General features: G+C 35.6%; 2 protein-coding genes across 12 annotated transcripts; both read right to left on the reverse strand.

Moving 5' to 3' along the window:
* Window positions 1-10,499: 10,499 nt before the first annotated feature.
* On the reverse strand, window positions 10,500-19,653 carry LOC129575460 (ubiquitin carboxyl-terminal hydrolase 47). 11 transcript variants are annotated; one of them, XM_055459130.1, is made up of 15 exons: window positions 19,244-19,557; window positions 15,564-15,757; window positions 15,189-15,477; window positions 14,394-15,078; window positions 14,153-14,271; window positions 13,827-14,089; window positions 13,511-13,681; window positions 12,819-13,409; window positions 12,609-12,738; window positions 11,898-12,534; window positions 11,474-11,795; window positions 11,261-11,387; window positions 11,110-11,180; window positions 10,860-10,993; window positions 10,500-10,757 (listed from the first exon to the last, which is right to left on the reverse strand). In XM_055459130.1, exons 1-15 carry the CDS (start codon window positions 19,257-19,259, stop codon window positions 10,586-10,588), a joined length of 3,921 nt encoding a protein of 1,306 aa, XP_055315105.1. In that variant the 5' UTR covers window positions 19,260-19,557; the 3' UTR covers window positions 10,500-10,585. The 11 variants fall into 11 exon arrangements, with proteins under 11 accessions (XP_055315105.1, XP_055315107.1, XP_055315108.1 ...); XM_055459132.1 differs by lacking the exon at window positions 19,244-19,557 and adding an exon at window positions 15,984-16,021; XM_055459133.1 differs by lacking the exon at window positions 19,244-19,557 and adding an exon at window positions 15,837-15,915.
* A 1,493-nt stretch (window positions 19,654-21,146) lies between these two features.
* On the reverse strand, window positions 21,147-24,581 carry LOC129575462 (xylulose kinase). The gene is made up of 5 exons (XM_055459136.1): window positions 24,355-24,581; window positions 23,163-23,284; window positions 22,191-23,015; window positions 21,884-22,105; window positions 21,147-21,805 (listed from the first exon to the last, which is right to left on the reverse strand). Exons 1-5 carry the CDS (start codon window positions 24,406-24,408, stop codon window positions 21,376-21,378), a joined length of 1,653 nt encoding a protein of 550 aa, XP_055315111.1. The 5' UTR covers window positions 24,409-24,581; the 3' UTR covers window positions 21,147-21,375.
* Window positions 24,582-24,843: the final 262 nt, after the last annotated feature.

Below are 24,843 nucleotides of genomic sequence, written 5' to 3' on the forward strand. Positions count from 1 at the left end.
AACGATAGTTTATATAATATATGAAATGCAATTTCTTTCTATCTGCAACAGACAAAAGCTGACTATGGTCGATAGATCCCATAATATGCAAGAGAACTATTTGAACAATATCTAAAGGCATTTTACCGTACATGCATAAGGAAACACGCTGGTATACACAAACTATATTTTCAATAATTGAATTTCAAATGCGTGACATAATAATTAACCAAAAATATGGTGAATAAAAATACATTTTCCACATTTAATATGTCATGCGAAGATAACGCGTTTATGAAAACATTCAATTGAGTTAATGAGATTGTGAAATGTTGAAAAAAAAATCTCGAATCCATATATTTGAAGAGAAACTGATGTTTTACCGTTGATATACATTTTTGTATGTGAATTTTAAAAAATCCATAAGCAGTTTTATACACGGAAAGGAAAGCCAATGCGGTCTCTCTTTTTAATATTTATAAACTCGATACTTTTTCCATTTTATTTTATTGGTTCGAAAATTGGGTAATTTTAGTGCGTTTACGTTATTGATGCCAAATTAGCACTGCTAATTCGTCGTTTCACCAGAAATTCACGGCAAGATGGTTGCGATTTGCAACATGCCAAAGCAATGTGTTCTGTAAAAAAGAAGTTTGACACAAATTTTCAGAGAAAAAAAAAAACGAGAAAATAAGCTGTATTTTCTGTGTGAATTGTCACGTTTATTAGCAAATATGGTAATTGTAATTATGTGGTGTTAAGTTTATCTTTCTAAACAGACGGCATCGTCATGTGACTGGACGAAGAAATTCGAGCGCAAATGTCATTGTTTCCATTTAATATAACAAAAGCAGAATCCCAGTCTTACGTATGGAAAGCGAAGTGCAATGTGGAAATCCGAAAGTTGATTACATGAAAAACTAATAATCGTAACCATCAAAAGGGATTAAAGCGACAGAAAGGCATCCAAGTTGCTATCATTTTCCAGCTATTATGACAAAATCCCGAACAATTTCATAATTTTTGGCATTTTAATCATTTTTGATGCCACCATTCTCGTTGATGGAATTGGTGAGCTTAGTCGCATTTAACACTCAAACACTTTGTGCTGCAATTTGCTCGCATAAATTCTGATTTGATTGAGAGAAGTGTCGAGTTCAAATCGCTAGGGAACATTTATTTAATTTAGGAAATTAATTTTTTTTTCCATTCCGATTGGCAGTCAGAAAAATTAACTTGGAGAAGTAATAAGTGTAATGGAGTAAGCATAAATGAATTTACTGTGTGTGTAAGGGGTTGATATCGAATTCGATGTTCACATCAAAAATCAACAGTTTGTACCGAAATTCGGAAATATTCTTTACATAATTATCGCTCATTCTCTTTATTTTTGCTCATTGAAGTAGATGTGATGACACGTTTTACAAAAAGAAGTCATAATTTATTGGTTTCTACCTTGCTGCTAATTCAATCCCAGTTTTGCTTTTTCATATTTTCAAGAGGATTTAATTATGCATGCACGTTTGTAGTAATAGAACCGGGTCCTCCCCTTGCTTCCGCTCATGGGAATTACTGTTTGCAGGCATCGTTGGCAAAATGTCTATGCATAATTCGCGTTAATCGCAAAAACAAAATGACATACGTTCTCCAAAGTTTGAATAAAATTTCCATGTGCTTTCGAAATAATTAGTCAACAAATCGTGGGTTTTTTCCCGCAATTCTTCGTCGCTTTTTTGGAGATATTGTAATTTTTTGGCATGGAACAAGCAGTGACAATATCAAATAAATGTGTGGTATGAGCACTGCGATCTCTCTCTCTCTCCCTCTCTGTTTCATTTTTTTTTTCGTCCGCTGTTCGCATACTTTTCAAAATATCAAAAAATTAAATTAATTTCATAAATGTCCTTTCGCTAAGTCGCACAACACAGAATAGGATGAATGTTGAGCCGATAATTTAAATGAAAAATGGAAGCGGCAGACAAAAGCTGATTTCACCTCTGATACTCTCACTCACTCTGTTTGTGTGTGTGTGTGTGTGTGCATGTAGTCACAACAATTCGGTCTAAGCTCAATAAATTTATTTATTCGTGGTTTGCTGCTATTAATCACATTGTTATCGGATAAATCTGAGATTAAATCGGGCAACCGAGTTCTGTTTTTCCTTCTCTTCTTTTGCATCCATGAAATAATTTCATGTAATATATTTTACGCCAATTATCGGTGAACAGTGTTTTCTAAGCAGTAGCATCAGGCTGCATCCAGCGTATGCATTACCGAGTGTGTATGCATGCATACCGTATCACCGACCCTCGTTCTCTCACTGAAATCGGCAAAGACATAAGCGGCTTTTCGAAGTTTTGCTATTCTCTCACTTGTGACGTCGTCCGCACTCATTTCGAAAATAGGGTGCTATTGTTTTTCGCTTGCTTAGCGCTCGCTTGCCGTTGAACACACACACACACACACACACACACAAAACCAACTATGGAATCACATAGGACACAAAAAAGGGGTCAAGCAGAGATAACATTTAAAAACGATATATTTCATTGTTTCCTTTTGTTCTGCAACCGCTCACCGACTAGCAGTAAATAAATGTGTGCCTGAATGATGATGTGATAATTACTAAATTTATTGACTATAAACTTTTTTGATGAAAAACACTAATTACCAAATACAGATACATACACAATTTCTCTGTTTGTCTCCCACTCTGGAATGGCTCATTCATTTTTTTACCATTGCAAACATAAAATCCAATCGACTAATTTCAACTGTGAATTCAATTTACGCGGCTGTGCCAAAAATCCATTTGAAATCGATTAAGAGTTCAACAAAGTTGCCATTATCAAAATGCCGAAATGGCATTTGCTTCAATGGGCACAAGAAAAACTTGTTGATAGAGGTTTTTGCATCGTAATTACAGCGTGAAAAACCGATTGGAAAAATTGAATCAAACAAAACAGGTATATACTACAAATTAAAGTACTTTATTTTTTCGTTATATTCCTGAGAAAAAAATAAATGAATTTAAATGCTCACAATCGAAGACACTTGATTGTTGCGTGGCTTTTCGCTGTAGTATTGCACCAAATAAATACCTAGAAAAAGAAACCCACAATAACTTCATCTACTGCCACTGCAGCATCGCCCGCAAAAAAACTCTATATTTCCATTGTTCAATGAGCTTATTCAACTGTGAGAAAAGAGATAAGAACCAAGGCAGTCGTACACATAAAAACATATAAATTTTAATCCGAAAAGCTGATTGCTGAAAATAATAAAATTTATGATTTTAACCATTGCCGGGGAATGAGCATTGAAATCTCAGAAAATCGAGTCAAATGTCACAATCTTCTTTTTCAATATTTATTTTGTTTTTATTACGACTTCGAAGCCAATTTATTGGCTTGTTCCTTGTGAATTGAAGATGAGAGTGAGAAGTGCTTCAAATATTACCGTCGCTCAACAATATTTTCACATTCACATATATCGAGGTACGATATACTCCGAGTATGTGTGTGTGTGTGTGTGTGTGTGTGTGTGTGTGTGTGTGTTTGTACGGATGCCCATCGAATATGCAATGTGGGCACAATTTTCCGTAAATGGAACGGGGCATAATGCAACATGGCAACATAAGTAGAAATGGTTACCGATCGGTTTTATCCACTTTCGTGATGTTGTCACTAGAACAATATACTCGATACAGAAAAACACATTTGACATTGGTTATAGCAAATAAGATTTTCGGTGATTTAATTCCATATTCCGTTTCGTATAACGGGCGAAGAACGAAACGAAAGGAATGAGAGTAAAAGAGGAGGAAATAGTAAAAAAAAAGGTACCGTTTCCCATCATCGAATGTAATTTATTGGATCACCTGTCGCCCGAAGGCATTGGACCAAGAAATTCATAGAAAAACGAATCAGTTGGGAGCAAAAACTAATCAAGAATCGGAAAAGTTTCTCTCTGAATTTCATTTCTGATGCTCCATTTTTAGTTACTTTGCTTTGCCTTGCCTTGACTATGCGAATTCCCAGTCCAAATTCACATACACCGAATATATGTAAACAGTTGCACACGGGTCGATTGCAAGCAGATTAATCATCCGATTGAGTCATCGTTTAAAATCGGTCGACGGATGTGTTGGTTTACTTGTGCCAACTGTTTATTCGAAACGCAAATAAAAAGAGAAAAAAAAAACATGTGCTTATTTTTAATTCGACTTGCACAAACTTCCATTTTTATTTCCCGGATTTCATTTAATATTATATAGCCACAACACGAATCGATGCCAATAATTGGAACAAGTAGATACTCGTTGAAATTCGTGCACTGATTTCTCATCCAAGCTGTATTTATATCATCATCCAAACACTCGAAATTTGTTATGGTCATTGTTTGGATGTACATTACACACATATTTTCATTCCGAATGCGCACGTCACATGCATCACAAATACTTTACATCATAGCATACGTTTAACGTAAGAAAGTTTGACATTTAATTTACACCAATTTGATATTTATAACCATTACACCATTCGATTCACTCGGTTTGCATTAGGCGGTCGTTTATCAAAGATCATGGTCATGCAAGTTGCATTCGAAACATTATTTGAACTCATTTATAAATGTTACTATAGTTCAATGTAAATAGTGTTTATAAAACAGCGTTGTATCGTGTAATTTATACGAAACTTGGATGCCCAGAAAACCCACCATAGAATATACTAACTGATTAGAAGTTGACATAACCCACGATGATCTTTTCCAAAGTAATATTTCAAATGCTTAACATCACCATTAGAAAATGGTGTGAAAACTCAAATGAAAATAAGAGTGTAAAGCGAAAGATAATAGAATGAAATGGACACCAACAAACCATTGTCTGAATGGGAAATCGTCAAAGTATTAAGAATATTATCACGTGATACAACCAGGAAACCATACACAATTCCATACGAATTTAGCATTGCTGTGATTCTAATTGAGTTATAAGCACTTTGACACTCTGCACAAAGCAATTGCGAGCAGTAAATCAAGATTTACGAGGAAAAGCGTTTAAACATTGCGATTGACTTCGATGTGACACGTGTCAACCATTAGTCTTTGCTCAATTTGTTATTTTAATATGATTATACTTATATGTATGGAGTTATCACTTGCATGATATTTGAAATCGGCACGTGCACAATCATCTGGCCGTGGTTTGTTGAGAGATTTGCTAAAAAAAAATTGTAGTTGAAATCAATTTTTAAAGATGAAGATCCAAACAATATTATCGCCGTCATTTTGCATGTTGCTTTAAAAAAAAAAAAATGACTTCATTCACATATTTTCAGAATATTCAATACAATGCACACATAACATGGGATCTCTTGTGTACCTATTTTACGAAATCGATTTGACACTTTACACCCCACTCAATAGCTTCCAATATTTCCTTTTGATTCGGCACAAAGTGCTCATGGCAAATTGCCATGAAATTATCATAGAAACGAAATTATCGACAGTAAATATGTTATCAGAAAATGTAGTATGTTATGTCCATCATCCATTCAGTCGAATGAACTAAAAAAATGTTGAGCTGCATTTTGTTTTCATTAGCTTAGCAACAATGCTGATCAAAATAAGAGCGCACAAAAAATGATACGTACATTATTTATTTAGAAAGATAGAGAGAAAGAAGAAAACGTATAAAAAGTAGAGCTGTGGCAATGTTTCACACCATCACATTTGATGGATATAAAATTTGATTATGTGACCTTTTGCGTTTGTCGTGAATTGAATAAAATGAAATGGTAAACACCAGGGAAAATCTCATGTACGGCTCTACTGAGGCGTGACAGTGGCAAAAGAGTATCGAACCGTTTATATGGACCGTTGCGATATTGGTGTGTGTGTGTGTGTGTGTGTGTGTGACACTTTCAAGGCTCACTCATTCACGTCTCTCCTCATCAGTCCCATGTGGATTCATTCGTTCGCAAGTGTTTTTTCCACTAAATCGCTGATATTATCAAGCAAATCTAAACGTCATTTATTTTACTCTCAGCTGTGTGTGTGCAATTGATATCTTGAAATTTGCACCAATTCGCATCATGATTGATATTCGAAATCAATTCCACACAGATTATACTGGGCAATTTTCAACAGATGCGATTCACAATTCCTTTTCTTTTGTCAATTGTTCTCGTTTCGTTTTTCTTTTTCTTTTTGAAATATCGATCATTAATTGTAATGTCATTGAGTTGATCAAAAGTGGACTCAATTTGATAAAAAGCAATCGAAAACTTGTTTGAAATCGTTTTTTTTTTTTTTTTTTCTTTGTTGAAGATGAACAACAACGGTAAAACTATCAACCGATTCAATGTTGAAACTTCATGTGACCAAAACTTTTGCACGACTTTACTCAATGTTTGCTTGTTTGCGTTAAAGACAAAACTTTGGCACTTGGTTTTCGTGGATGGAAAAGAAGTTAATGAATAATTCAATGCCACAACATTCACCAAAATCATGGTCTCAGTTCGAAAATTTGATTTGTAATCGTTTAACTTAACCGAAAAAAACGCTCGGGTCGTGCGAACAATGGCAAAATAAAACAACTCTTTTTAATCTACTTATGGTCTTCGAAAACATTGTACTTTACGATGTTAAGCACCCACTTATTGGACCATGGGTCGTTGGGCGTGATTTTCCCATGAATGAACATAGAATGATGATAAAAACATGGCTAAATTTTCAAGCGAACAGATATATTCAGAAATGAATAGTCAGAACAACAACAGCATCCGAAAAATTATTAAAAAAAAAAAAAGAAATGAAAAATAAACCACATAGTAAAGTATCCACTATTTAATTTTCCGCGAGCATGATTTTGATAATATTTTAGGGCGCATTTTTTACGCTTAACAAATTAAGATCCGTTGAGAGTAAAGTGGATTTTCTGCAGAGGATTTCCAAAAAAAAAAAAATATTCACACATATATACAGAGGAAAAGAGAGAGAGAAAGACTGTATAAACAGAAAGAAAAGCAGCGGAAACACTTGTGCGCTCATAATCTTTTATAATAAAATAATTTGTATTGCATTTGTGTTGCGAAATGCCAAGCCATCCCGTCGGTTCACTAGAATCCGATTGTACTCGAACTTTTTGTGTATTCAAAATAACCGCGATTGGCGTTTAATTTACTGTTTCATCGTCGATAGCGAAAAGTGAACAATACCTGAATATTAAAATTGCCGTCGCTTTGTCGAGATCCAACGAAATGCAAATTGCTTGAAAAAAATAAGTTTGTTGATTAAATGTAAACTCTTTGTAAAAGCCAACAAAGAACGCGGCCGATGAATTTCGGAGGAGATTTTCTAAAATATTAACATCATTATGTACTTTAAACTTCAAGCAAAAAAAAAACTATACCATTCTAAATGATATTCAGTAATGCATAAAAACAATTTTCCTCAAGATATGAAAAATCTTGCATGTTTTCAAAAACTCATTTTTCCATGAGCGCTCTTTTCCACATCAGAAAATTGATAATAATCGTTTATTCAATTGTTTGGTTGCCACTTCCCTTCATCAATTTTGTTTCAACCATTTAAACGTCGTATTTTACATCTTATTAACTGAAATTTTCTTCTCACTACCGTTTCGTGTAAAGGGAAAAAAACGCCACCAGCAACGGAACAATGTGGCAAATGTATGTATTCTGGTGGCAAGATGCGTATTTATTACTTTACACGCGGCGCGCAAATCATTTCACCCTCGTTTTTGCCTCAACAAATCGGAGACTTGTTACTTTTCATGTATACGTTTCACCGCAATTAATTTTGTTTCCTATTATACTTACCGCACAAGTAAAATTCCTGACTACTTTATTAAAGTGGCGCAAATGCTGGGTGGCTTTTCCTTCACCCCGCACTCTCTCTCTCTCTCTCTCTCTCTCTCTCTCTCTCTCTCTCTTCAGACAATTGTTTTTGTTTAGTTAACATTAATAGGAAGCATTTTGTTTAAGGCCAAAAATAAACTAATTTCGGATTCATTTCAGAGAGATTAATGCCGGTAAGAAATCTTGTTAGCTCCGTTTCGTCACACAGAACAAACAAACTTAACACGGTGAATGATACTCAACGAAATGAAGTGGAAACAAGATTGCAGTCACACTTTTTACTAGATGAATAACTTAGAATGCATTCATTTAAAATAAAGCTGAAGATATATTTGCTGACTTTGAACAGTAAACTTGAAGCATTTCTAAAACGAAATAACGTTGGACACTTTGAGCCAGATGCGAAATATAAAAATGAAATATTCAACACGGATGCTAGGAATAATTGGGAAAAAATCACAAATCCATGGCATTTTGTTTGATTCTTGACACCTGAGAAAGTAAAAAACAAAGGATGACGAAGAACCAGTGCAAACAATACATTTTTGCATTAGTTAAACCATGCAAATTCGAATGTGATTGATATTTTCAGAAGTCCTTTATCACAGTTTATCATTATTAAATACCAATATAAACAAGAAAGTTCACACATTCATATTCTCGCTCTACGCTAAGCGTAGAGTCTGTTAGAATCTACGAAGAGGACTCATTTAGGTCTGATTTATTATTGCATAACAAACTATAATTTAGACGTTACATAAAATGTACTACATCACAATGTATGGATGGATTAGACAATAGATGGATAGCATCATCATAATGTATGGAAATGAAATTTTTTAGGTATCTTACTGGTAATAACGGTTTAATCAAAATTTGTAATTAGTCACAGATAATAATAATTAAACATAAAAACAGAATCTGTTTTGGAATTAAAAAAATTCAAAGTTTTGAACTCCGAGGAAAAAAAAGGCATTGACTGGAAAATATTATAAATGACAGCATACATCATTTCTGTCGACCTTTGTATCTTGCTTAATGTTCAATCAGTTCCATCATATGCAGGAAGAAAAATACATTTTATGAGCGCAATTATGGGTGTTATTATTATGGCATTATATAGTAACAGGCATAAAGCACAGCATGGAGTTTGAAGTGAGTTACAAAAACATATATTTTGCCAATCTCCTCTTCCGATACACAAACATCAAAATAGCTCACTGAAAATCGATTTTTCGTTTCGGTTATTTCCATATTTTCTGTATATCAGAAAACGCACAATCAAGAGAAACACTTCAGTGTGTGTCGTATAATAATGCGTCCGATACAAAGTGGTTTGCTATGGAAAACAGATCGTTGGTCTCATGAATGGAATAAACAAGATAACGTGAACATGACCCAAAGTCGATCTATCACATCATTCATATGTTAGCGTTTGCACGCATCTCAAATCTCTTGGCAGAAGGCTGCCAAGCAACAAATCCTCCAGTTTGCCATGGCAGCAAAGCTTTTTTATGGTCATTCATATGAATATCACGGGCACTATGTCGTTGAGATGGATAATATGTTGTGATGTAATAAAAAAACAGAATTATATTTCTATTTATTGGGAAAAAAAAAGAAGAAGAAGATAGAGTGTGTTGTCATTCAACGAATATGGTAGATAGATGAAAGTTGGAATAAACTTAATGAGCGATCGAAAATTTGTGTTAAATGTATGTGGTGCAACTAAATTGAAATATTGCTTCATCCGAGAGTAGTGTGAAAAATGGTCTATCACAGGGTCACTGACAGGGCCTTTTTCCCTATGTGCGAGGTCTTTTCTGCTCTGACACGAAGTTGTGTAATGAACAATGACGCCCCTGAGGCGCCGCAGACCCGGAAAATGAAAAAAAATAGATCTTTTCTAGGGGTGCACATATAAAATTTGCACAAGGGCGCCTGAGGAATGAAAAAAGGCCCTGCATACTGATACACCTGGATTCTCGGCAGACGTGTGCAAGGTCACAAATTCTAGGGGGGGTAAAATGATTTTGCCAGGGGGGGGTCTGGAAATCGATTCTATCTAGTGTAAAACCAGTCTCCGAAAAAAGTGAGGACTAAAAAAAAAAAAAAAGGTCCTCACTTTTGCAAATCGATTATATTTAGTGTAAAATTTTCCAAATCGCTGGGGGGGGTCCACATTTTGGAATCCTAGAGGGGGGGTAAAACCGGAATACCCCCCCTTGGACACGTCTGATTCTCGGTCCTAAATTGATTAATTCCGAGGGGAAAAATGATACCGATACTTACATTTGATACATACGAGCATTTTGAATGATTCATTCTCTTCATTGCGTAATCAATCCTCAGTAGAATCTTGTGTACACAAAATAAACACGTTTTTTTTTTCAAATGATGCAACAAAAATTATTTTGGCATTTCGAATTTTTGTGCGAAATTGATTTTTATTTAAATTTGTTGCTTCTAAATTCAAGCTCCATTTCATTTCCACATTTTTATTCGCGGATGTACTTGTACATTTTTCTCTTTGAAAATTTGCATTGAAGTAATCAATTCAAATAAAAATAATAAGTCTCACGGATGTTGTTTATAAAAAAAAATTATAATAGCATTAATTTAAAAGAGTAATTACAGAAAAAAAATGAGTTTATTTTTGTTTTTGTGATCTCTAACTACATGCACAGTTTTATTTGATTTTTTTTTTCTCAATTGTTCTATTCGTCTCGTTTTTTTGGTGACGAATCCACATATATTTTAAGAGCTCGTTCGCGTCGCCGACTCATTCGATCATATGAACTGGATGCACCGTAGCCATTACGAGCATCTTGGTTTTTCAGTTCTTGTCGTTCTTGTGGTGTCAATTGTTTTAACTCTTCGGTTTTATCTCTGAAAAGGTTGAACAAAGAAAATTGTACAAAAATAAGTATCGCAATAGTGTGTGATCAATGTCAATGTCAATGTCAATGAAACGGAATATTGTGAATGTACCTGTAGAAGAACATGATGCCATCTTGTGAATTGCTCAATGGGAATTCATTTAATGTGGTTGGATTTGAATTCCAAAGAAGCGATGTGTGAATTTCTAGGATGCTGACACTATGATGGGGGAACGTACCTTGTACCTATTCGAGAACAAAATCAAGATTTGTAACACACCACTAATTTTTCGGTTTCCTCTTCAATAGAGCCAAACCAAATGATTCAACAATTTGAAGAAAAAAGATCCGCTAATTTCTACCTTGGCAAATTCAATATTTTCTTCTGGGATACCAGAATGTTGCGAGAGAACCGATTTCATGTTATCTTTTTCTGTAAATAATGAAAAATCATTGAAATGTTGTAAAGTTTCAATTATTTTTTGTTTAATTGCTAAATTCGGTGGCACTCACCATAAACGGTGACTTCATTGAACGGCCCCAGACTCATTTGTGTCGGATTCCATCTGCGAATGAATATTGTTAGGCTTTTATCGTCTGTAACTTGTTGGCTTGGCTCTTCCAACTCTTGCAGAATAATCTGTGAATATAATAATAGTACGCCAACATTTAACCGATATTCGCCAGAAATGTTGACAGAATTTGACAGAAATGTCATCAATTAACCTCATAATTGGATAACAAAATCACATCATCGCCAAACACTTGGTCGTCCAAGAAGATTTTGCTTGGGGCATACGTGCTCTTTTTCCGCAACCGACAACGTTCATATGGGATATCGTATTGTGGATCATTGCTAGCGATTTGCGACAAAATCTCACGCTTTGTTTTGCCAACACTGGCACCATTACATAAAATCCAATCACATAAAAATGTAAGCGTTTCGCTCGTCTCACTGATCTCGGACAATTTCATGTAGTAGACTTTGCATTTGTATTCGCCACTACGGAGTGCTCGCCCCAATTCAATGGTTAGACGTTCACCGTCACTGTGAATGGAATGAACGTTTTTTATAAAAAATTAATTCCACATTGAATGAAAAGAAAATCAATTGAAACTTCAAACTGAAATGATAAGAATGTATACATACTTGAACGATCGCAGGTCTTCGGTTAATCTCGTACATTCGATTTCGTTCTGAGATGAATTGTGTCGGAAAATTTTAAAGTATTCCATAGGAACTTTGATATATGGCTCTAAAACACGCTTTAGATTCGCCACATTGATGTGACTGTCAACTAAAACCGATAATGTACGACGAATCGGCTCTTCGTTGTTATCGACGATGATTGGCTCCTCGTAGTAAGTGGCTTTGAAATAGTATTTTTTCGCGGCCTGATTTACATCAAGCATATCGGTATCATCATCACCATAAGCGTCACCATTAATTTTTGTGTGATCTTCTGGGCTGGATAAATGTTGGTCGGAGCATGCTGGTGAATTGCTGGCACTTAGCATCGGGCTTACATCGCCAACCAATGTTCGATCACCATCGCTTAAGCTACTGTCTTCGCTATTGCTCTCCGGCTCCATTTGATTATGCGCACTGTTCGTTGCACTTCTGTAGTCAAGTTGAACGATTGGCGGAGATTTCATAACAGCATCAACCACATCGCCCAATTGTGGTCGACTTATTGTTAGGCTACTGGCTAAATTATTATGAATTCCCGGTGAAAGTTTCGTTGCTGATGGATCGTAAGAAGGAATCGATAATTTCTCCAGCGTTTCTAAAACAAATTGAATTTGAAAATTATTCAAGTCTGATCGAGCGAAAAAATTGTCATCTTCAAGTTATATATACCTTTGTCAGTTTTTGGTAGTGTGAAATAAAGCGAAATAATATGATTTGATCGATCAACAATTTTCAAAAACTTCTTTGAATCAGTTGAGCGCGCCTTTGATGTGAGAAATATCTTTGACTTGTGATTTACCTGCAAACAAATAAATGAATACAATAAAAAAGTTGAAAATGTTCATGGGCAAAATGGTCCCACAATGGGCCGTGGCTTACATCTTCATCGGATAGAATTGACGTGTCAACATCCAGGAGAGCAGCTGTGGATGAATATTTAAAAGCCGCCAATAAAATTTCATCGATTGGTACAGACAAACTTTGAGCCAATTTCTCCTTGTACTTCCTTACTGTGGCATTCTTATGTATGCGAACATTGGAAGGCCCATCGATATCGGCTGAGCACATCTCAACGGTATATACTTTCGTTTCAATATCACCAGGTACATACACTTCAAATTTAGAATCTTCATCGCGAGTCTCCAGTAACAGTTCGGATGATGACAATTCGCTCAACAGATCGCGAATTTGTTCGGATTCTTTGCCATCAAAACTGCACAGAACATTCTCTTCGTTGCTATCATAGGCCACTAGGCGACAACGTGACATCGGCACAATATTTTGCAACTTGAAACGTTTGTGTGCACTTTCCAGTGCCTCTTCCAATGTCGCATCCGAACCCAAAAACATACGAACATTTGCCATTTGCTGGGTACGTTGATCAAACCAATAGACTTTGTATTTTTGGAGATTATAATCGGTTGATCGTTGTTTCTTCTCATGTTCTTCCTTCAATGTATTTTGCAATTGCTAAAGAAATAAGTTGGGCGATTTATTAGTTCAATGTATATGACTAGAATCTACTAATGATGATTCAAGGCTCAGAATCGATCACTGAACCTTCAACATACTTTTATGTGCTCTGGAAACGCTTCTCGTTTGATGGCTGACACATTTCTACGGGGATCAATTTGTCGATACATCAACATGTACGCATTCGTACTGGAGCTATATGCACTTGAATAAAATGTTCTTGCACCCAATGAACCGCCGTACGATTTTTCGATATCTTCTTTGCTGATCTAAATAGCGAGAAATTTATAGCGATTACATTTTCTGTGCTACATATTTTTCTTCGTCAGCAATTTCTATTTTTAACACGTAATCCACACAATATTCAAAAGCATTTTCAATGAAGAGATTGAAATAATTTTATATTCTACATACCGGAGACACACTTTGATCGTTGAAGCAAAACCATTCACCGTTCTCAAATTCTTTGATATATGCATAATAGTGACCGCCTGATGCGCTGCCTGAGTGAATCATAATTGAAAACAATTCATAGTTGTACGGTCCGGGATCGCTGCCCAAAATCGATTTGGATTCTGTACTGCTGCTGGTCATATCGATGCCCTCATCATCATCTGGTGCTTCTAAATCGGGTCGATGATTTGCATTCGACGTATTGGTTGAGGCAACATCCTCTTCTAAAATGGATCCAGAATCGGTTGTACTACAATCGTCACATTTGATAGCGCTTTCTACACTACCATGCTCTGAGGACGTTGTATCACAATGTGTTGACGAACTATTCGTATGGGCGAATACGTTGTTTGCATCAGATTCTTTAATAAAGCTATTTAAATTCAACGTTTGAGGAAAAGTCACTCTGAAACGAAACGAAGAAACACCAAACCGAACACAAACGCCAATTATAAACACTGATGATGTAATGCCCACTCATTTAGACAAAAAAAAAAAAAAAAACAAAGACAAAAACAAATAACTCACTTGTCGTTCAGTTTAATGCGTAAAAATGTTTGGTAATCGAAATCAAAGCGTTTAAGATGCAGCGTTAAAATATATGGGAACTTGGAGAATTTCAATCCCTTGTGAGCGTTACACTTTTTATTACATTTGTCACAATGATACTGATTGTTGCCATCGAGTGTTTCTGGTTCGACAAAGGCACGCAGTGCTTCTTCAACGCTATCGTACGCTATCGTACTGCCAAACGGTCGAACTGGTAACGGAATATCAAGGAATTTATCTTCACGTGACTTTTCGGTGCCACAATCCAAACATTTCACATAGTCGATCATTCTTCCTTCGTACAAACGATTTATAAAATCGGCTTGGGCTGTATCCTTGAATTTTTGCTCTAAAGTATCGAACATGACACGGCACAACTCTTGTATATCATGCTGTTGCCAAGCTTCAGTTGAATCCCAACCAAAACTGCGCGTTAAGTCAGTCGTTTCGACCGACATTTTCGTTGATGTTTGCAGATTTACGAAAAGTCGTTGCAATTGATATGGAATATTTTTGGCTGCGTCTGAGCCATCATGTTCCCAATTGTACAACGCATTTCGGAACTCTGGCGTCATATACAATGCTTGCAATAAACTGTTTAGGTAACAGGTCATTGCTTGATTCACTAAACCAACATAGCCGGATGACAAACGAGAGGAAGAGGCTGCAAAATGAAATAGTTCTGTTAGATTTTCTGAAGAAAAACAAAACAAAACAAAGCTATTGGTGCAGCTTAAAATTCTCTAAGAGACGAGAAGGCAATGGAAAACGTACATGGATATAAAGAAATCGAATCATTGTGATTTCGGGTCACTGGCTCTTCGCTGAATAGTGGCAGTGGTATCGGTGAGCTCGTCGGTTCGACGGGACTTGCTGATGCACCAAGTGCCAACTCTTCATCATCCAATGAGCTTGGCAACGTTGAATCGGCTTCGCTGACGATCGCCGAACGTCGATGCATCGAATGGTTAATTGGCACTAATTTGATCGTTGTACGTTTCTTTGATGAAAAATCTATGCCTATATCCGATAGCGTTTTATCCTCATTTTCGCTGATCAAAATCTGCGTTGGAAAAAATAAAATCGAAAATTGCATTAAATTTCTTTTTTTCAATCGGAGTTAATTAGTGATGGAATATTTTGTTATACCTCTTCCTCTTCGGGCGATGATGTTTGCAGTGAAATATCAAAATTGTCGACCTGCATCTGATTTTTTATATCGTTGAACAGTGTAGACACTTTATTTGACGGGCGTACCATGAGTATGATTCTCTTGGTGATAGCACCAGGCATCATATTTAATATGATACATTGTGCACTTCCTTCGTCATAGCAAACCATGTCTGTTGAGAGGGAGAAAGAAAAATAAGCAAAAAACAAAATTAGCTTTACAAACACAACAATAATAATTGAAAATACAACAGGCGTGTGATGTGCGCTCTTTTTTTCTTTCTTTTTCTCTCTCTACTTTTTCTCCACCGAAACAATAAAAAATGAAAATACTACAATTTTGTTTCTGCTAATTCGTCGTTTTTCCAACTCATATAAAAATGCGTAATTTTATCTTACAATTGCTAGCCTTTTCACACGTAGCCTCACACTTTGCTCACTCATTCACTCTTTCACTCACTCGTTCATTCGGTTCGTTTGCTTGAGAAACCGCCTTCGTTCACAGCCGTTCGCATTGCTCATTTCACTATAGTATAAATATACAAGCGTTTCACACCAAATCAACACAAGACGACATTTTTGGCCTCAAAATAATTTAAAAATAGCCAAAAGATCCCATGTATTATTCTATCACAGATTCATGAAATATCTCATATCAAAAAGGCAGAGACTTCTTTCTTTTCTCTCTCTCTCTCTCTCTCTTGTTTAATTGGAAAGTTGAAAACGCTCGCGCGCACGCTCTCCCTCTCTCTCTCATTCCCGCTCTGTGTTATTACATGCTCTGATCTCACTGGCAGTGGCACATTTTTACACTAAATACACCATAATTTCGTTCGTGAGTACGGCGCTGAATTTCGTGTCATCCATATTCAATAGTCGTGGAACTACAATACATCAAACCGATCGGCGCATTTAACGAAAATATCCACACTCAGTTCGGTTATGCCATTTTCAGGCATGGACACAGGCCAAATGCCACATGAAATTGAATCATTTTTTTTTTTCTGTATGTTCGTATGAAAAATGGAAGATTTTACTCCAGCAACATGCAAAATAGTTTGAAACGAAGAAAATAAATAAATCATAATAAATACGTTTTCGAAACAATCGAAGGAACACCATGATGGCTATTCAAATACCAAAAAATTAATTTATTATTAAACACTTTCACGTTTTATGATTTAAATAAGGAAAACGTTTTTTTTTTTTGTTCAAATTATGGAAATGTCTTAACGGCGTCAAAGATTGATATGCAAAAATTATTGAATATTTCGATTCAGTCAAAGTGGATCACTCAGAATTAATGAAATATAACGATATCATCATCTCGTCAACAGGCGATACGTTTTTATATCATGTGCTAATTACCAAATTCAATATTTTTTCTTTTGATTATCGATTTAGTTCGCACAATAATTCAAATTGGTTTGAAATTCAAAATAAATACACGTTCCAATCGTTTATCTTCTTCTTTATATTCCGTTCTTCATTCAATTCGGTCGAGTTTCATTTGGTGTTTAAACGATTGAATGACATAAAGTATATTATGTGTATCGATACTGTGGTGCTAACCACATGTGACAAAATATTATTCGATCAAAACACGTCCATTGTCGTTGCATTGTATAACATAAATTGTCAAGTAAGCGATTTCAAATCAATTCACCAGCCACAATCTCACTCATCACTAAAACAAGTCGTCAACTACATGAATGTTAGGAAGGATTAGATAGATTTTTTCTTTATCATGAATCTTGATCAAAATACAAATTAGGAATGAAACAAAAGACAAAAAAGAATACTTTTAGTCGAACTTTTTTTTCCAGATATGAAGAAAATCGGCAGATAAAACAACTACCCGGCAAACATTTGTGGAACACACATCGATTTGGACGGTAACCCGATCGAAACGACCGTGTAAAACTGGTGAACAAATAATCGGGAAATTCACTTGGGGCTAAGAATGTATCCGATTTGAATGAATGAACTGATAGCAAAAAGCCGAACAAGAAAAAAATACATCAGTGGTAACGACGACGGCGACGGCGACGGCACCAATGACAACAACAACAACAACGACGACGACGACTACGACAACGAAATTAAAAACTGAGGGTGTAAAAGAAAAGCAGCGCGGGGAAATCAAAAATGCGCGAAATGAATATTACGCAAGCGTAGCACATCGAACGAAAATAATAAATTTTTCGCAAATTTCATCACACACATACACAAGGTTTAGCATAACGTAACAGACGAACGTCTTCCTTTCGATCAGATGTGTGATTCATACGCATTATTAAAAGAAAGTGCAGCATTTTTTTTTTTTCATTCGCACGCGCCATCGCATTCTAGATTCAGTAGAATCACACATAATCAGGCATTTTTCTAGTCGATTTATTGATGGCACCTTGACGTTAGAAATGTTAATCAACTATGAATTCGTCGAACTATGAATTCGAACGTTTATCTATTATTTTGGTTTTTTTTCGACGACCACATGCAATTTCATTCTCTCAAACTGCCTACAAATTTTCATATTGAATGAAAAGCTGACATACACGTACACACTCACAGTCACACACGCATACAGTACCACAGAGTATCAATTGATTCGAGCGCAAAACAAAACCACTCTTTACACATACGCTCCTCGTTCACAGATCATCATCATGTTTATACGACCAAAATAGAATTGCGTCAAACAGATTTTCGTTCATTTTTAGCTACCAATAAATTATTGTAACACGATTTCAACTTGAACGAATCAATGCAATGTTTAATTCTGGAATTATATTCGGTCTTCTTTGCAGCGCGTGTTTATTCAAATGAAAAAATAAAAAAAATGAAGAAAGAATATTCTAAACCCGAAGCACATACGCACACTACAATTCTTATGTAATTTTGCACAGAATTCATTACATTGCGAATCGATTTGGTGTTTTCTTTTTGTTATGGACACACAGGACATGTGCTTTGGTTGGTTTTTCAGAAAATGTTGCCCTTCTACCCATGACAGTGGTCGTAGTGATTGAGTACAATTGCTGAAAGCTATTCAACCCACGAATGCATATGTTTGTATGCCATTGATGGCGATTATTCATTGTTTATGCAAACTTCATTTTGAAAGACACAAGGATGAAAATGTGTTTGCCTCCGGACAAAATTGACTATATTAAACATACTCAATTTTTACATGTTACCTAATTGAACGAAATGTCCGAAGGTGAAAATAATTGCTGTGACACATTGACAAATGGCCTGTGTACAACAGAACATATATCGACATCAAATGATCTTTTGACAATAATACGGCAATATTTCGGTTTTCATGTGAAGAAGCAATATTTCTATTTCCATTTATTGTTTTACCCATTTTCGCTTAGTTTTGTAAAATAAATAAATTCAATTCAACCCACCGATTGCTATTACATATATAACACGGAACCAATTAAACACACAAAAACTCCCAAAAAAAAAACAACTAGGTATTTTTGCTGTAATTGTTTCACTGGAAATTCTTTGGTCTCAATGATTTTCCTCAAAAATTCCCACACATCGTTTTATTAACACAGCAATCAATCAAGAATTTCGTCTGTTTATATTCAATCTGTCACATATCCAATAGAATATGTGGATTTTGCTTGAAAAATATCACTCACCGGATAAATTACACATGCAAAACTATTTTCATTTCTCAAACGCCATTTTAATCAAAACAGAAAGACAAAATAGTACGCAACGGAGAAACGTCAATTCACCTTAATTGTATTGCTGCTATGTAAACACACAAAATTTTTCACCAATCTTTCCAACAAACACACAGTTCAAAGTGTGGCATGGAATTTCATTTCCAGAATTTTCATTGATTTTATACGAATAGATTTTGGTGTTGCATGGAAATTAAGCAATTATTTTGTTAGCAATGAAACCTCAATAAAAAAGAAATTTCGTGCTACGAAAATGCTGCTGTCAGTAAGCGGTTCAAGAGTATGTAAACTGTATGGATATTCAAATTAACGCATCAGGTCACCCCAAAACGAAGGCATTTGACATTTCTGCGTATACCACTGTCATCGAGTTCATTTACAATTGAAAACCGGCGACTAAAAGTAAATGAAACAACAAAAGAGCTCGAGAAAATAAAAAATTCAAGAAAATGGACACAGAAAATTCACCGAATCCAGGAAAGTTGATGTGCAGAGTTTGTGGCAAGGCCATAATGATTTGCGGGAAATACGATTTCAGTGCAACGGCAGAGATGTTGTACTCATTGATGCGTTCAATAAGTTTTACCAAACGATTTTGGTTTTTTTAGAAATCTGCGAAGATTTATTTGTGTGAACCATGTACAGAATCGTTGAAAAAAGCCTATTCATTTTGGGAACAAGTGCAGCAATCCGATGGAAAATTTACGAAAAAATCAGCAAAGAAAGGCACACCACGAAATGAATCCGAAGCTGAAGTCAAGCCAGTCAAGCCAGAAATACGTAAAACTGACACTGTTCGAAATCGAACAATGTTTTTGAATTTCTCAATCGCGCTCCCATTGGAAGCGCGACATATAAATAACGGTCGGACCACAGTCCAGCCTCAGTCATGTAAAGATTGTTAGAGTGAACGGACGAATAAACACAGAAATAAAATTCCATCGTCTTATTCTTGTTAGAGCTAGAATTTATTTTTTCAGTTTTCTTTCTTTCGACTCAAACACAATTTGTTGGTAATCCCAACAGACACGGATCCGAAACCAAGTGAATTGCCCGATAGAAATGAGACACAAATTGGAGTAAACATGGACTTATCACCTGTTATCGCAAATACTGAACTTGTTGAGAATTATGAAACCCAGAATGACGACATTGTACAAACTGAATACCGCCGAAATTCGGACTTTGTGCAGCTTCCTTCATCAAAACAAAGTTGTATGAATTGGTCGGATTTGTGAGTGGTACGAAATGCACTCTCTGCGAGTGGGCCAAAACGTTTACACACATTTGCTACATGGCAAAGTTCAATTGCTTTTAAATTCCCAAAGATAGTGAGCAAACAGTCATCATTCAAATCCAGGAGAGTTGTCGCACGGGAAATCATGTGGTGTTCCCGTCGTCGTTTTTCTACTGAATTTGGATCCAATATGCTAAGAACTCTGTTTCGCTTCGTTTTAACTGTTTGCTTTTCAATTATTCCGCAGTTATCACCCATTTTAGAATGCGAAATATTTCAACTGTAACCTATTCAAAAATTAAAAAAACAATCACTCAAATAACAACTAAATAATTTTCGAAATTTGTGCTGTGTGCCAAAGTATTTCTTTACCTTTTTGGTTTTTTACTTTTATCGCAAAAGAATTAATTCCAAATATCTAAATGAAAATTCGACACAAGAATGATGCTTAAATCAAGACGACAGCTGTTTTTATAATTGTTTTGAAATAGTAATAGAGGAAGTAGTACATGATCGATCCGATCCGATCCATTCTTTCATCGGATAATCCTAATAGATCATTTAGTCCTGTTTTTGACACTTGACAACAGATACATTTATATTCCGGTACACTTTCGGTTTATTTTTATAACAATCGTTTTTTTTAACTTTATTTGTGCATTATCCGAAACATAAATAAAAAAAATAGAAATGTTTCTTTCATTTTCGTCGTACAATTTTAATTTAAAGAATGGTGTATATAATTATTTACAATTTTTGGCTACAATATGGAATGCTTGAAATTTGATTCTTTTTTCACAAATGTATTGCAATGGAAACTTCCCATTTTTGGAAAGTAGTTTGAATGTTAAGCGTCGTCGGTTCTTTTCAGAACGGATACCATGTCAGAGTAACGCTCTAGCATTTTATTGTAAATGCTTTCGGAGTCAGAGCTCTGTTCACACACTCGTTGCATGTGATGTGGCAAAAATTTGCTTACATAATCGAAATAAGTCTCGTGTTCCGTTTGTCCTTTGGGCAAACGTGATAAGTATAAGGCATATTTGGCGCGATAAGCAGCACCCAATAAGGCAGCTTCTGTTGTCTTTTGAATGTAAAGCGGTGCGTTAAACACATCTGAAACGACTTGAAGAATGGATTTATTTGCTGATGCACCGCCAGTAGCAAGGATCCGGGTATCTTCGCCGAATGAAAATCCCATTTGCGTTGCGACCGCTTTGTGATGCAACATTTGACCCTCAATCAGAGCTCGAATCTCTGTTTGTGGTGATGAAAACCTGTGTGAATGAAGAAAAAAACATCATCAAATCAGTTGTGTGTTCTATGCATTTATGTTTGACATTCATATCACTCACTTCACAACCCCCTTCGCTGATTCTGGCATGTGCAAGTCGCTGTTTTTGTTCCAACGAAGACTGCCCTTCACATTCGGAATGATTTCTTTCTGCACAAAATGCAGAGCCATATTACCATAATTGCCTCTTGGTGTCGATTCTAACAGTTCACTGAAGTTATTCCAGTCGTTGTTTGCTTCAGAACGCTTGAAGATATCCCGAACAAGCGATCCATTTCGGAAGCTAAACGAAGAAAAACGTTTTGATAAAAAATGTGGATTGATGCAATTGTTGGTCATATGTTGGATTTTATTGAATTAACGTTTACCATAGCATTCCCATGAATCCCGGCTCAGTTGGATGAACGAACACATGACCTTCTTCAAGTTGGGCGGGCTCTTCTAATGTCATCATAATGGTATCACTTGTACCCAATGACATTGCGAGCCAATTTTGTGTGATAAGCATGCCTGATATAGCAGACGCGTTGTCACCGGTAAAAGCGATAACTTTGCAATGCTGATCAAATGAATATCGTTGCACAAAGAATGTGCCAATTTGGCCGATTACACTATTGCTTGGAACTGGCTGGCCAAGTTTCTCCTCCAAATCTGGTGCACATGCATTCAAGCATGGTTGCGACCATTGTTTCGTATTTATATCCAACAGATTCATCCCTGAGCCGTCAGTATAATCGATGGGCGCTATTTTATTGGTGAACACAGATGCCAAAAAACTGCTGACCAGCGAAATACGTTCGGTATTTTCGTAGCAATCGGACATCGTTTGATAGACTTTACGAATTTGTGGCCCAGTGAAACGTGGATAGCATTTTGAACCGGTGAATTGGACCATTTGATCGCGACCACCAATCGCTTCTTCCATTTCAATGCATTGCTTCTCCGTGCTGCCGTCCATCCAGATCGGTGTTTGGTGCAATGTGAATGCGGTCTCATCAAGCTGTGTGTGCAAAAACTTGTCGGCATCTAAGTTTTCCAGCGTTTTAATGCCATGCTTGGACCAATACAATGAGCCATGCTGTTGAGCTGATCCACATATAGCCGACACCTTACTCAAATCAGCTCCATTCACAACCAGACGATCGATTATTATATCGAGTGCCTTAATCCACATTACTGGCCGCACATGGAATCTAAACAAATATGCAAATTGCGATGAATTAATACATTTATTCATTTTCATAAGTCAAACATTCACATTTGAGAATGTTCTATTGAATTGTTCAACTTGAATACATTTGATGTTATTTTATTTTTTCATATGAAACAATTAGTATTACTCATTTTTATTTTGTCCTGCATTCACCCCGCCAAGCGTTCGAAATTCGGGCAAGTCAGAATCAAATTTCACTTCAGCCTGTACGAGCACTTGCAAATTCGAATCGACTATAACGGCTTTAAGCTAGAAGAAAATCAGAAATGATAATGATTTTCATTCGGGTTCATTAATGTTCAGCATATTTTATCAATTTTTTCGTTGTATTAAAAATTTATGGAGTGTGTATGTGTATATTTGCTATTTTTTTCAATCATAAGCAAGTGCACGTAATGAAAATGTGTATCATTATTAAATGAATGTTTGGAAAAAAATGTAATACAGAAAAGTTGAGCGGAAAAATTTCAAATGAAAAGAGATAGCTATTTAGTTCACTATAGTTTACTATACAGTTTACTATATAGCTATCCCTTTTCCGCTCATTCACCATCGACATTTTTCCGCTCAACTTTTCTGTATTACATTTTCGCTCCAAACCATTCAAATAATAATAAAATTCGGTAACCGATGGCAACTCTTTTTCTCGTAATTTCTTCCATTTATTCTATAAGTTGCAAACATGATTTCTATTGATATGCTTGATCGAAAAAAAAGAGACTAGTATATAGAAAAATGTTCAAGGGATCAGTGATTTAATGACAACTGATAAGGAAACGACGATAACCTTTAGCGGTACAATGCAAAAACGAAATTGTCTTCAAATACATTCGCAGTTTTTGTTTTAATGACCCAATGGCAAAAGAGAATGAATTGATTAGCGCAAAAGAAAAGGAAAAAAACATATATGAACAAATGTCTGAATGAACTGTATAACGTGAGTTAATGTAAGTCACCTCTAAAACTCACGGAAGACACACGTTGTGCATAGTTCCTATAAGCATGATTTTCGATCGAAAACAATATTCTTCATTGTCTTCTCTTTGTGTGTGTGTTGATTACAGAAAATGAAATGAGATGGAAAAAATTCGTTTCGATTGCAAAATGAAAATTGAGTTAACAGAAGAAGAAGATACACAAAAACCAATTTGATGGAATTTACATAAACACCCACCGCACAAGGTGGGCACTTCTTTTTTTTTTTTTTAAATATGGAAGATCTTATTTCCAAAAATGGGAATGATTCGAGACTTGAAATTGAACAATGAACACTTCAAAGAGAAATGAAATAATTTAGTTTTTATTCTGCAGAAATTTACCTTTTGCGTGCTCAAATCGACTCCCAAATAGGTTTCGTTATTCTCTGGAATCATTATTACAGGTTTTTATACTAGAAAAAAAGAAGAATTCTACAAAAAAAATTGGTCGAAGATATAACAAATTATCTCATAACAATTTCAAAGAACACTCTGTATCTCCGTTTTTCCCCAGTATTATCTAGGCACAAATAATTCTTTTGATGAATTCCAACGAGAAAAAAAAAAATATTCGAAGTGTATTGTATGATTCTAAGTTTCCGATGAAGAACGTAAACAAATAGTAACAAGTGGAATGTGAATGGGGCAATGACAGAAACACAACTGATGCGCTACGTTTTTCATTGACAACTGGACAACGTTGTTTCAATATTCAATCCAGCCGATAAATGCTATAAGAATTGGTGACTTGTGTGTTTTTTTTGCCTTCGTTTATTTCGCTTTAATCACTAAATCTCTTGAATATTGAGCGATTTATCGGTCGGCGGGACG

This window comes from Sitodiplosis mosellana, unplaced genomic scaffold (assembly GCF_009176505.1).
Source record: "Sitodiplosis mosellana isolate CC-2019 unplaced genomic scaffold, AAFC_SMos_1.0 Smas_scaffold_6167, whole genome shotgun sequence".
Taxonomy (NCBI): Eukaryota; Metazoa; Arthropoda; class Insecta; order Diptera; family Cecidomyiidae; genus Sitodiplosis; species Sitodiplosis mosellana.

Excerpts from the sequence above, each read along its gene's own strand:
- LOC129575460 (XM_055459122.1), bottom strand. Across the intron at positions 15,478-15,563 it reads CATCGCCCGAAGAGGAAGAG|ATTTTGATCAGCGAAAATGA; the intron begins GTATAACAAAAT and ends TTTCCAACGCAG. Across the intron at positions 15,079-15,188 it reads TTCGATTTCTTTATATCCAT|CCTCTTCCTCTCGTTTGTCA; the intron begins GTACGTTTTCCA and ends TTCATTTTGCAG.
- LOC129575462 (XM_055459136.1), bottom strand. The coding sequence starts at position 24,408 with ATGATTCCAGAGAATAACGAAACCTATTTGGGAGTCGATTTGAGCACG. Across the intron at positions 23,016-23,162 it reads GCAGGACAAAATAAAAATGA|ATTCCATGTGCGGCCAGTAA; the intron begins GTAATACTAATT and ends ATATTTGTTTAG. Across the intron at positions 21,806-21,883 it reads TCAGCGAAGGGGGTTGTGAA|GTTTTCATCACCACAAACAG; the intron begins GTGAGTGATATG and ends TCATTCACACAG.